Raw genomic sequence first — 14,405 nt, forward strand, 5'->3', positions numbered from 1 at the left:
CTGGCCACGACACATCTGTGCGGGAGCAGAAGGCCCCCCCACGGTCTGCCCACGGGCGACTCCGACCCCAGCACAGCCGTGTCCCGGCGGCAGGAGGGTGCTGAGGAGCTAAATGGCAGTCCCATCACGCAGCCAGGGAGACCCATTCGGCTGGGTCCTGCGTGCTGGAGGCGAGCCTGGTCCCCTCGGAGCAACGGGTACTCCCGCCCGCCCCGCTCCGAGCGGCTTGCTCACGGTGGCCGCAGGGTGCGCACGGCAGGGAGAGATCCATCATGACAGGGACACCCACCCCATGCACAACCCGACTCGCATATATATATATAGGGGGCACGGGTCCGCTCCGCGCTGGACAGCGGACTCTGCGGCGCCATGGCCTTCGCACAAGCGGCTGGGCGAGCAGGTGAGGGCGGCGAGCAGAGAGGGAGCGGGGCGGAATGGAATGGAATGGAATGGGATGGGGTGGAGGGGACCGAGTCAGGCCGGGCCAGACGGCCCCAGCCGACGCTCCGCGCCCCACGACGCGAACGGGCTATCCGCAGGTGCCGCTGCGGCGCTGGCGCTGCTGTGGCTGCTGGTTTGCGCACCGAGGGACGCCGGCTGCCGCCTCCTGACGGTGGCTGATCTCTTCGACCGGGTGATCCGGCACTCGGGCAGGATCCACAGCCTCTCCACGGCGCTCTATGCCGAGCTGGTGAGTGCCTGGCAGGTCCCGCTGCCCCGCAGACCTGGGTACCGCTACCCTGGAAGCGGCTGCCGGCGGAACTGGGGGGCTGCTCTAAGTGTGTCTTTAGGTCTTCTTCCTTCGTAGGAAAAACACTTTCCTGCCCGTGACAACGAGCTGGGAAGGCCCGCTCGGAAGTGCCATACGTCTGGGATGCTGACCCCCAATGGCAAAGAATATGCCCAAAAAATCCCGGTAAGAGGGGGACGGCGTGGCGGCCGGAGACAGGACCGGCTCCGCGGGGTTGGGGGATTGGGAGGGGACTCCGCAGGTACCACTGCCTCTCCTCTCCCCACTGAAGAAAGGGAAACTACCCTTAGTTAGTTAGAACCCGAAATGTCTCACCCATCACACTGTGGTGGTCCCCCACCCCAGTCAGGGTGAAGATAGATAGACTTTTATGCCTCCATTGCTTCAGCAGCAGTTTGAAGAAGCTGGTAAATTTTGACCCTAAACAGGTGCACATCACAGAGGTATTGCATACAAATCCTTAGTTTGTTGTGTTAACAAAAATGTATATGGTTCTATATGCTTAAATCATATTTATTAGCTATAATAGAGGCATTGCAGTAATGCTTCATCCAAATGACTGGCAGACAGACATCCCTTTGATTTTGTTGTGGCAGTCTCTGTGGAACAGAAACTTAGAAATCTATGCATGTGACAGATAAGGTAAATTAATCAGTGTCACTGGAAAGTACAAAAAGCAATCAAGAGAAAGAAATAACTGTCATTATCTCTGAATCAGTAGTTGGGTAAGGGGAAATGAGTAGCAAATTGGTTTAGATGTAATAGCAAAGAGGGAAAAAATCATTACTAGTATAGAGGAGACTGTAAAGGCAAGTATACAGCAATGAGAGAAACTTGTGGAGGAGGAGACAGATGAAGACGAATATTAACGTTTTGCTCTTTGACTGTGGTGGTGTGAGGAGCTTCCCCCAAGAGGTTTAGAAGCTCCCCTGAAAGGGCAGTGGGAAATAAGGTCCTACTTGCTTTATACAGCTTTAACCAGTCAACCTTACTTTTGAAATCATAAGAGAGGTCTTAAGGCCATTGAGTTTCTGGTGGAGAAGCAACCAACCTGACCACTAGTCACTTTCTGGGAAGTGTATCCATAGCCAGCCTCTAACCGATACAGCTATAACCACAGCAGGTGTGAGGAAACATGAACTTCTGTACCAGCAAACAGAGATATCTGTTTCTTGGGCTCTTGAGACATCTAGGAGTTACTGGAAATTTTTTCAGTTCTAAGTTTGACAGGAATGCCACCATTTTGCTAATGCTGTAATCACAGTTTTAATTATTACAGATCTCAGGAGTCTAAGAAAGCTGACAACAAGACAAAAACCCATGTTTGAGTGTTGCTTACACTCAAAATAACCAGAGTGGTCCTTAAGTTTTGATATTTTAAAACTACTAAATTGCAGATGTAAATTTTAATCCTGCTGAGTTTTCACAGCGAGACTGTCTCACAGTGTTCATATGACCTGTTGCAAACTAACAGAGAAAATGTTTTTTATTTATAAGAGAGAAGAACTAACTCATTTGATACTGAAGCTTTTGCAAGCCTGGAAAGAACCACTTTCCCACTTCAACCAGCACATTGAGCACCATCAAGAGCTACCTGATGACAGCCTTAGCAAAGCTAAGCAAATCAGCAATATGGTACATGAGCTGAAGACTGGAGTTGAGAAAGTAACAGAAAAGGCAAGATTTTTGATGCAACTTCTATTTATACCAGTCATGTAGTGTGAGTGACTTAAGGGCAGGGGGCTGTATTATCTGCTCTCATTTGGGCTGTAGACTTAATGCTAGCAGAGGATCTGGCCCAGTGATGCTGGACTTCTTCAGAGGGACAGGAATTTTTCAGCCAAAGGATGTGACTTAGTTTATGGATTGGCCGATATGTAGATTATGTCCATATGCATAAACAATACTTTATTTATATGAAATATGTGAAAGAAAGACACAAATACCAAGACTAGAGCCATTTACAGCTTCATATACAAGTCAGTAATGACTCAACTTTTCTAGGGCAGTAGAGGAGATGTGGGTACACCCTGACACATACTTAATGATTGTTTTCAGTTTTATTTGGATTTGCATTCTAAATAATTCAAGTATTAGTGCTGTCTGCTGCAAAGAGCTCCTTCTTAAGGCAACAATTTTCTGCTACAATAAGTTCTTCAAGACAGATGCCAGTCACAAAGCAGTTTGTAGTGGGTTGAGAGAGAAGGCCCAGTTTCAAAACTCCATTCCAAATTCTGGCAGATCATATGTCAATTATTGGACTAGTATATCAGATCATTTCAGGTTGGTCTAAAGGTTGTATAGATACTGTTAAAATAAAAAGGCAGTGTTAGCCTATATAAGCAGCTTTGTGTATATCTTCAGTACATAAGGGAAAGGTCTGAAGTGGAACAGTCCAACATAGTGATGCCTCAGCTGACTGCTGCACTGGTATTTTAAAGATGTATTTTGTGTGTAGTTACGACTTGTACTTCTTTTTCTGTTTTCAATATAGATGCAGTCAATGGGGATCATCAGCAATTCATTACATGGAATTGCATCAGCTGAAGCTGCTGGATTATCGATTAGTAATGAGGCAAACATGATGAGTGACTCGGACTTTATTCACTGTTTCAGGAGAGACTCCAATAAAGTACAAAGCTACTTAAAAATTCTTAAATGCAGAACTATGCCAGAAAATAGTTGCTGAGTTGTAATCTCTTGACAAGTAGTCTTCAGCATGCTGTAGATAAAGATGAAAGAACAGAATTTATAAATGATCACATTTACAGTCATTTTAATAGGAAAGTGGTTTTGAAATTATTTGGTAGCTACTTGACACAGTTGACCTGTCCAGATGAAACGTTAAATAAAGCATCATGTTTGTGTGTGGATTAACTCACCAGATACTCCAACAGTAGACAAATAAATCTCCCTGCACATTACACTGTGCCAGACTACGTTATAGGCAATTCACACAGTTTAGATATATACACAGTTGAAAGTGAAATTCAGTTTGTTAAACCTTGGTACAAATACATCTATGTATTATCAATAAAGTATATTTTTATGTAAAAAAAAATACTATTTCCCCCCCATTCATACATACATACCTGCAGAATATTGCTAATATTGAGGAGTGGTATTGCTGTGCTGTCAGTCAGTTCATGTAACTGCAAGGCCCATAGCAGGCTTTTACATAGAATACATAGAATAAACCAGGTTGGAAGAGACCTTCAAGATCATCGCGTCCAACCCATCACCAATCCAACACCGCCCAAGCAACTAACCCACAGCACCAAGCACCCTGTCAAGTCCTCTCCTAAAAACCTCCAGTGATGGCGACTCCACCACCTCCCCAGGCAGCCCATTCCAATGTGCAATCACTCTCTCTGTATAGAACTTTTTTCTAACATCCAGCCTGAACCTCCCCTGGCGCAGCCTGAGACTGTGTCCTCTTGTTCTGGTACTGCTTGCCTGGGAGAAGAGACCAACATCTGTCTGTCTACAACCTCCCTTCAGATAGTTGTAGAGAGTAATAAGGTCACCCCTGAGTCTCCTCTTCTCCAGGCTAAGCAACCCCAGCTCCCTCAGCCTCTCCTCGTAGGGCTTATGTTCCAAACCCCTCACCAACTTTGTTGCTCTTCTCTGGACTCGTTCCAGCAAGTCAACATCCTTCCTAAACTGAGGGGCCCAGAACTGGACACAGTACTCGAGGTGCGGCCTAACCAGTGCAGTGTACAGGGGCAGAATGACCTCCCTATGTTCACAAAATAGTTGTTTCACAGCAATCGCATTTTCCTAGCAGTGGAGTGGCACCGGTGGTTTTGGTTTTAGACCAAAACATTTTTGCATTCAGATCCCAAATGAGCCATTTGAACAGGCACTTACAATCAAAATGGATTTATCTTAAATATTTGTGAAGGGTTAGGGCCGGGCTGGCCACTAAATGACAGATGCTGTCTGTGAATCCCTCTCACCCTTCCCAAAGGTGGTGGGGGGGGAAGGAATACAGGAAAGAGATTAATTGGAAAAGAAAACTAAAACTACTTTAATGGTAATAATAACAAAATTGAATATATACAAAACCAATATCAAACCAAACACCCCTGATGGCAATTAGTCACCATCACCACTGATGCTGTGGCAGATGTCTCAGACTCAGCCAGCAGGCAGGAACCAGATTCAGGAGATAGATTATGTGACTGGACTGAGGAACGCATGGATTAGGATCAAAGACAGAATGGACAGAGTCCTGCTTGGATGCTGGCCATTCAAAAAGATAACTTGACCGTTGCGATTCCTCAGCTTCGTACTGAATATGACATATGTAGAATGGAATACCTCATTGGTCAGTTTAGGGTTACCTGTCATGTCTGCTCCTCCCTTGCGGCTGAAGCCTTTTACTCCTCACCCCAAAGCAGTAACAAGATTTAGCAGTGATGTTCGGAACACCAATCCTTGGTACAACTAGAAGTATTGAGGGTTATCACTACCAGAAGTGGACACTTAATTTCAGTAAGTGAAGCTACTGAGAAAAAACAGCTGACAAAATCATGGATCAGAATTTGTACTGTCCTAACTCCCACCAGGAAAATATCCTCAACTATTTAACTCCTGAATGCTCTTTTCTGGCCTCTCCTGATCTTGATGGTTGTTGACAGTAGCTGAAGCTCAGTCTGCCAAGAATGGAAAGTAAAATGCTGATGACTTTTTAATAACAACACTGGATTTGGGCTCGAGAAACTCAGCAGGAAAATGTTTCAAAGAAATGTTTATGCAGAACAAAGGAATGACCTTTTCAGTTACAATTCCATAATTGCTGATATCCTCAGATATCCAATATCTAGTAGACAGTTGATGTAGTTTCTCAGCTACTAAGCTGGGAGTGTTCACAACTCACATATGGTCCCTGTTGCGCCAGGTATGGTAGAAATGAAGGGGTTATACGATGTCTGCCCCGAAGAAGGTGCTAGGTGCAACTCCTTAAGTAGTGAGACACTACAAACACATATCAAAATAGCAGCATTTAAATGTAAATTCTGGAGAAAGTCTGGAAACAAGGCACAGCTTCAAAGACAATAAAGGAAGACCCCTCTGGGCAAACGGACAGAGAAGGATGCACACTCTGCCTGCATTTGTCCGCATTCACAGAAGATGTAGCAGCAGTTCATCACTAAAGCATTTAACTCGTCGCAACCCCAGAACACAGCAGCATGCTGGCGTTGTGTGTGTTCCATGCTAGCAGGGGGTTATTGTGGTGTCTGGAATGCCGAAGCTGAGCAGATGTTCACTAAGGAGAAAAACGGCGCTAGGAGTAATCTCGCCTTATCGCAGCCAAGACGGCGTTGCGCACACCAGATCCGCAACAGCGGCCCTGCATCAGAAGTGAAAGACGGCGAAAGGTGAAAGACAAGGGAGGTGTTTCTGGGCCAAACGAGGCTGTCGGAAGGCAGCGCCCTCCGGTACCAGCACTGTCCCCCGCAAGCCCCGACTCGCTGCCCGAGGACCCGCGGCAGCGAGGCTGACGCGCTGCGCCCCCCGCTGCCTCAGGCAGCGCCGCAGGGCCCGGTCGGCAGGATGTGGACGCGGCCGTGTGCCCGCGGGCCCCTTTGGTGGCTCTCAGAGCGAGTTGCAAGATGACTCGGAAATCAACCGTAACGGATACTAGGAACCGCCGCAGTGGGTAATGCATCCCAGAGGTGGTGGCAGGGGGTCAGGTGGAAAACACATTGCAAATGCTGCAGATCATAATAATAATAATAATAATCATTCTCTTCTCCTTCAAAGAGCAAAACCCTGAGTGCAGTTTGCTGTAGAGAAATGCAAAAAATAGAAAATGAGGAAGCGGGTGTGTTACCAAAAATATTCACACTCTCTAGAAATGCAAAAATAGAGAAAATGAGGAAGCAGGTGCCACAGGCGGAACAACAGTGCACCTAAATACTATCCATAGTCATTCATACTCATTAGACTTGTATTTCATGGCTCGCCTTTGTCTGATGCCAGGTGTGTTGGTAAAACAAAAGCCTTCTTATACTGCTGGCATTGCCTTGCTTCCTCTTTCGATTAAGAAAACCCCTGAGCGGTGGGCTCAAAAGGGCACATTTTTCTCTAAGGCGACGGATGCCTCGAACAGAAATACCAGTGATGGTTGCTTCCTACACAGAGGAATAGTCTCCTCTACGAGTTCGCGTCAAGAATACCTGAAAATGTAAAATTGTGTGCTACAGTCAGCTGCTTTGGAATTTTGAGAATGTATCACTTGCATCTGAGAATATTAACTTAGGAGAACATCTCTGCAAATTAAAGAGAAATCAAAAACTCTGTATTGACTTCCAGTTAAATGCTGGGCTCAGGTAACAATCTGTAACAGTGGATCTTACAGGTAAGTCTTACAGGTGTAATTGCCATGTGTGGAACAACATGGTTCCATTAACTTTCCGTGTCAGCCAAATACAGTTAAGAAATAATAATAATAATAATAATAATAATAATAATAATAATAATAATAATAATAATAATAATAATAATAATAATAATAATAATAATAATAATAATAATAATAATAATAATAATAATAATAATAATAATAATCTGTTATTCTTCAGATCTTAGTCTATGAAACATTAAAGGATAATTGACATTTTTGTGCAGTCCAATTAATTTTTTCAGGTATTAAAAGCTGCTTTTGTAAGTTATTTCCTTATCTAACCTTTTCATTTTTTTTCACAATGAAGGATATGACAGAGACACTGTCAGTGACTGACAGTTCAGTTTGTACTTCTCATAATGTGCTAAATGGTTTTGATAGTATAGCCTAAATTTAGACTGAATCTGCTATGTGCTGACATCGGCATGATTAAGTTACAGATATCACTTGTGCCTTAACTATCTAAACCTATACAGTAACAGAACAGAAAAATGGAAACACTCATCTTTGAATGATATACATTAACATTCAGCTATCTCATATTACATTCAAATGCGGACATGTGAATTAAAACGGCTTGCAAACAAGTAAGAATACCTCAAGAACTGGATGTTTATAAAAGGCAAGATTTCTGTGTTTGGATGAGTACAGGAGGATCACCATTGAGATGTTGCCTTGTGACATCCCCGTTCACCAGGCCCTGCTTCACTGCTTAGAATTACCACCAGAATCTACAGAAAACCATGAGGGGGAGTTGCCATTTTCTGGCCATTAATTTAGGTGCCAGCCTCCATGGGGAGCTCCTCAACCCCAGGTTTATGTGCTTTGGTTTATCTGATGATAGCAGCAGTTATCAGACATGTGACTTAGAAGCACAGACATTCAAGACTTCTACAGTCAATGGCAATTCATCCACTGCAAACCTTTCTCTGCTGGGGTTGTTTTGGTCTCCCTATAGTCCAAAGCTCAGTCTCAAGTTAACTGGACCCCAGCTCCTCTCCAGTCCTTTCTTAAGGCACTGAATTTACAGCTAAGTTGCTTGAAACTGATTTGATCTTCCTTCTGGTTTGTGAAAATCAGTAACAGTCTTACTGGTAGAGGGTACTGAAGCATATGAATGTACTTAATTTATGCCTGTCTTCTGACTGTGGAACATATTCATCAGAGGAGCTGTGTAGCTACAGTGACAGCAACTGCATTTAAAACACAGTAGTAGTAAATCACAGCAGATAAACCAAATCTGATGTATTACTGCAACTCAGGAATGACATTTGACCGCTGTACTATGTTCTGACACTGATGTCAGCAGCGCAGTTTTGTGCCTTATAGCAGTCCTGTTCTCAGTAGATCGTAACAAGTAATTCCTGTTTGGCAAAGAATCAGTAAGAACAGGAGAACATTTAGAAAATTACTTCATACCATAAATCTGTACAACCAAAGTGTAATTGCTGACACAGGTGTGGTCAGCAAATTCAGCTCTTAGCAGTGTTGTATGCAGCCTGTGCAGAGGTAGCTAAGCCTGTCATGTTCACAGTTGTTTACCCACTACAAAATGTGACTGTGGTTGTGCCTGCTGTAGGCTGGCATAATCTGTGTCATTTGTGACACAGTTTAAAAGATCAGAAGCCAGACCTAAAAAAAGGAAATTGTCACTGTCCTGGTTTAAGACAGCCCACTCTCACAAGCAAGCTCCCTTCCCTGCACAGACTGGGAGGGAAAGTAACACAAAAAGCCCCAAGCTGAAGACAAGGAGGGTTTAATGGAATGATACAATGCACAGTTACCTTAGCCTATTTCACAGAAAAGCACAGCAAAAGCTAAAGCTGAAGCAGTAGCAGAAGCCAGCAATAAAATGACTCCTCCACCCCACGAGCCCCCAGCCAACCCATCACAAAAAAGACCAGCACTCCCAAACTGGAAACTGGAGCAGCAACCAGAAACAAGAAGCTTCTCATGTCACAATCCCAACTACAAGCCCCATGATGCTTTGCTCACTTTCATTTTTTAAAGCTGGCATGACATAAGCATGGTATCAAATACCAGCACAGCACATTCAATTGGCTAAACCCATGACATTCTCCACCCCTTATTCTATACCATCTACCTCATACCCAGCAACATCATACATCAACATACATCGTTTACTGTCCATTCTCACCCAAAATGAGGTTGCCTTGTGGTACCCAACAGGCTTATTACTGCAGATGTTCTGGAGCTCCACCCTGGTCCAGTATAGTCTGCATCAGTCCATGATCAGTCCAAATGGTGGGGCTGTGTCTCCATCCCTGGGGCAGTTGATTCCAGTGATTCCTTCCACCCTTCCAAGCGAAAGTAAACTGTGGCCTGCATTCCTGTGCTCTGCTTCTAACACATCCAGCTGTTGGGATCCCTGTCACACCAGAAATACAGCTGGGTTTCACCCCTTGTGGTTTGATGCTATCAGAGTACACTGTGCACCTGTATCCCCTAAAGCTTTTTCCTCACAGGTTCAGCTTGCCAAGCCATTGGTTCCATACAGTCCAATAAACTCAGCTGTGCCTCTCTTCCATCTTGTTGGAGTTAGGGCCCCTCTAATTCTAACTAGAATCACATCTCATGAAGAAGCTTTAGAAGTCTCTTCAGAAGGATCAGAAGCAGTGCCAGTTCTCCTGCTCTTTTGGGGCAATTTTCCACTGGAAACTGGGGCAGTGTTCTTCTGGGGAAAGTCTCCTTGTAATTCACAGACCCACACAGCTAGGACTGAAGTAGGTTTTCCATCCCACTTCCTTATGTCCTCCCCATGGTCACATAAGCAAAACCCCAGGGTACACTGTGGTGTGTTGTACCTCCCAGATCCTCTCCTTTAGACAGGGAAGCACCTGCTCCTTATAGCAGAAACATGGTACCATACAGGTGGGGAATAGGACATATTCTTTTTGAGTTGATGGACCTCCCAAGAGAGTTTCTTCACAGCTGAAACACAGGCCTGTACAGAGAAAGAGGAATTTCCCTCGTATTGCCAGAGCCTGCTAATCATTTCATCCACTGTTTGTCCTTTGCCATCTTTCAAGGCCAGAAATAAAGACCAAGTGACCACTTCTGGCTCTTCCTTTCGCTCCTGTGATGACCCTTATTCATTCTCATCCTTTGCAAGATGAACTGTTTTCCTTGTATGTTTCTTTTTCCATACAGAAGTGACTGATACTAGCACAGGCTGGTTCTCTGGTGCACCTGGCATGCCTGCTGTTGGGGTCTGAGTAGTCACAGGGCTTGCTGGTCTGTCTGTAGGTCCAGAGACTTTCTCTTGCCCCTGAGCACTCTGAACACTGATGAGAATGGCTCAATAGGCAAGGGCCAGGCCCCAACACATCAGAGTGATTTGTATCTCTTGGGAACTTCTGGTCTGACAACAGACCTTTTCCAAACGTTTTACCAGCTTGTCAGGATTTTGCACTTGCTCAGGGCTGAAATTCCAAAACACCAGAGATGACCACTGTCCTAGGCACATGCCCATACACTCCAACCACCCTGCCACTCATAATTACCCAGCCTCAGGGCTGATCTCCAGGTGGTATTCTTGGGAAAGACTTGCATCACGCTCAACAAGACTCAGTCCATCCCCTGGGTGAGATTACATCTAAACCAAGTGGTTACTGGAATAACCATATCATAATATGACAGTACATCCATATGACAGCACTAATCCATGCCCCTGAGGTGATATGCACCACCAGAAGGAGCACATCAAGTACAAGTGCATAAGGTTTTATGTAACTCATGTAACCAGGCCCCAGCACATCAGCTCCACTCACCCCCAGAAAGCAAATGCACCAACATGGTGAACATACTATGAAAAAACCCACCCTTATACAAAATTCTTTTAACAAGCCTTAATTGACTCTCCTCATTATCTTGGTTCTCGTTATCTCAGCCGGTTTTCAGGCAAAAAAGTTACTGAGTATACCTCGGGCTTCTCCTCATCTGTTGACACCAGCTCTCCATTCTCACTCCTCACAGGGAGAATGCTCCCTTTAACCTTTCTTTGCTTGTTGATGTACCTGTAGAAGCCTTTTTTGTTATTCTTCACTTCCCTTGTCAGGTTCAGCTCTAGCCATGCCTGGGCCTTTTTGACCTCATGTCTACAGGACCAATCAGCATTCCTACAACTCTTCCCTGTCTCTGCTTCCACTACCTGCGCAGTTCCCTTTTGGTCTTTATTTTGACCACCATGTCTTTCTTCAGCCATTCTGGTCTCTTCCCTTCCTTGCCTGATTTCATACACTTGGGAATCAAGAGCTCTTGCACTGTACGGATACCCTTAAAGATCTGCCAGCTTTGCTCTGCTCCCCTGTCCGTGATGATCCTTTCCCCTGGGGTCCTACTGACTAATTCTTTAAGGAGATGGAAGTTTGCTTTCCCAAAATTTGGAGTCCCTACTGTAATTTTTGTCTGTCCCATATTCCTTAGGACTGCAAACTCCACTGGTGCATGATCAGTTCATCCCAGTCCGCCCCAAGTCTTGACATCACAGATGAGTTTACTTGCATTTGTGACCACCAGGTCCAGCATTCCATCAGGTAAAGCTGTCTATTACCTGGCTCAAGAAGTTATCACTGAGGCACTGCAGGAGCCTCCCGAACTGCCTGAAGCTTGCTGTACTTTTACAGTAGAATACATAGAATAAACCAGGTTGGAAGAGACCTTCAAGATCATCGTGTCCAACCCATCAACCAATCCAACACCACCTAAACAACTAACCCATGGCACCAAGCACCCCATCAAGTCTTCTCCTGAAAACCTCCAATGATGGCGACTCCACCACCTCCCCAGGCAGCCCAGTAGATGAGGGTTCTGTCAGTTCATAGGTTGTATGTGTCATGAGCCTAAATCCATTGTGACTACTTGAATGAATACTATTTTTGGTATAATCCAAAATTCACATGTATACTTGTAGGGTTTTTAAGAAAGCTTGATCAGCATTTTCAAGTAAAGAATGTTTTATCTGGCATACTGAAGCATTATTCTAGCTATAGAACAAAAATACTGTGAGGGGGTGTTAAGAGATTTGGAGGTCCATGAGATGGTGTAAATTTCAATAGGCCATGGTGAAACCAGAACTTGCTCAATTTGAAACACATATAACATTATCACTGTGAAACTAATTCTGCAGGAGCCTTGCTTGATCTTTGCCTCAGTAAGACATCTTTCAGATGTATTCTGTTTAACACATCAGCTCAGAGTTTTGACAGAAGTTCACATTTGGTGCTTGCAACACCATCAACTGAAAAATTTCCAAGGAAGCATTCTGAATTCCATCTCCTCTCTCCAGAATTGTTTCTGACACTGATGTTCAACTGACTTGCAGTAAAAGAATATGAGCAGCTGTGAAGTCTTCCTTTCCCCTGAGGTGAAATGAGAAAACCCCAATCACACTCACAATATACTAATTTCCTCCAAAACTGGAAGCACCAATGAATACCCACACAAAAACACCTCTACTTGATCACTTGATGGTAGTTTGGAAATACCTGCATGCTTTTCATTGCAGGCAGCCACTAATAAATGCTATTTCACAAGAATCTGGGCCACCAACACTTATTGGTCCTTCACGTAGGAGCTAGTCAGAGCAGGACTATGACCTCAACAGGACAACTGGATAGTAAATTCATCCCTTTGTGTATGCACTCTGCCTGCCCATCCCTAAAGGTTTTAGGAAGAAGAGGAGTTAGTTCTAGAACCCAAGATAGGAATAAACTCATGCTAGTAAATAACATGTAACACAAGGCATACTAAATGTGTTCAAGTGCCTTGAGGGTAGGTTTCGAGGCAGTTCAGGGTTTGTAGCCATGGGAAGAGATGACTTGTTAATTTTCATGTAATTTCTTCTTTCTTTCAAAGAAGCACAGGAAATCACATGCAAACAATAATGTATAGTGCAAGACTAGGGATGCACAGTTGACCACTCAGAAGGCAGGACATACACAAAGCAGGATACAAAGCTCTCCTGATCATGCATGAAGTTTACGATACAAGCTTCATCACTGCAAATGTATCTAAACTTCACTTCCTAGATGCTACAACATAAGGAGAGTAGTGTATCATCTATCAAAAGGTAGAATGTTAAGTAACAATTGGATGACTCTTTAAAAAACATAAAATACAGTTCAAAAAGCTTTGGAGCTCAAAGGAAGAATAATCAGAAACACTTATGGCATGTCTGATGAGGAAAGACAGACTAGATTATAATAATCACCTCTTTTGACTACAAAACATATTAATCTGCCAGAAATTAAATAGTCCCTGTAAACTCATGTTTTCCAAAAGGCTTAAAATAACCTTAGTCTTTCTTTTCAACAACTGCATTCATAAATGCATGATAAAGAAAAAAAAAGTTCAGCTCCTGTATTGAGCTGTAAAGCCTTGCAAATAAACAATAAACTATACTAAAAATTCATGGAGATTTCCTTGAAGTGGATGAAGTAAGCAAATAACTTTAAGTAAAGCAGTTTTAGGAATTACAGAATGCTAGAGGATGGAAAGGACCTTCAGAGATCACTGAGTCCACCCCTCCTGACAAAGCAGGATCTGCTAGGGTAGTCTGCACAGGAATGTATCAAAGTGGGTTTTGAAAGTCTCCAGAGAGGCCAGCCCATTCCAGTGCTCCATCATTCTCACTGTAAAGAAGTTTCTCCTCATGCTGAGGTGAAACTGTCTATGTTCAAGTTTGTACCCATTGTTCCTTTTCTTATTACTGTGCACCACCAAAAAGAGATTGGCCCCATCCACATGACACCTACCCCTCAGATATTTATAGACATTGATCAGATCCCCTCTCAGTCTTCCCTTCTCAAGACTAAACAGCCCCAGGTCTCTCAGTCTCTCTTCATAAGGGAGATAACTTTAAGTCCCCTATTCCATAATATTACATAAGGCTATTTGTATTACAGAGAATACTGTCCAGTCTGTGATATACCCATATGCTAATGTGTAGTTATTGGAAGTAGTTTAAACAGGAGCAAGACTACCATGATGTTCCAGCTCCTGAAGTACTTCTCCAAGCTGGCCATAGTGGCAGTTTTCCCAATTTCCAGTCTGTTGCTTAGTGCAGTTGGGCTGCAGTTCTGCCTACTGCCACTGCAGTTTCAAAACAGATGAGATTACACTAACAGTCTGACAAAAGCCATGGAAATTCAGAGTTAAGCATGTTATACAGTTCATCCACAGGAGAAAAGACAGGAGCTAGTGAAGCACATTTCCCACTAT

The 14,405-nt window shown here is 44.0% G+C and overlaps 1 protein-coding gene across 1 annotated transcript; it reads left to right on the forward strand.

Annotated features, from left to right (window-relative positions):
• The first annotated feature begins 292 nt into the window (after positions 1–292).
• Positions 293–3,797, forward strand: LOC104299117 (prolactin). Its single transcript, XM_054177863.1, has 4 exons — positions 293–691; positions 809–916; positions 2,249–2,428; positions 3,246–3,797. Exons 1-4 carry the CDS (start codon positions 293–295, stop codon positions 3,438–3,440), a joined length of 882 nt encoding a protein of 293 aa, XP_054033838.1. The 3' UTR covers positions 3,441–3,797.
• The last annotated feature ends 10,608 nt before the right edge of the window (positions 3,798–14,405 follow it).

This window comes from Dryobates pubescens, chromosome Z (genome assembly GCF_014839835.1).
Source record: "Dryobates pubescens isolate bDryPub1 chromosome Z, bDryPub1.pri, whole genome shotgun sequence".
Taxonomy (NCBI): Eukaryota; Metazoa; Chordata; class Aves; order Piciformes; family Picidae; genus Dryobates; species Dryobates pubescens.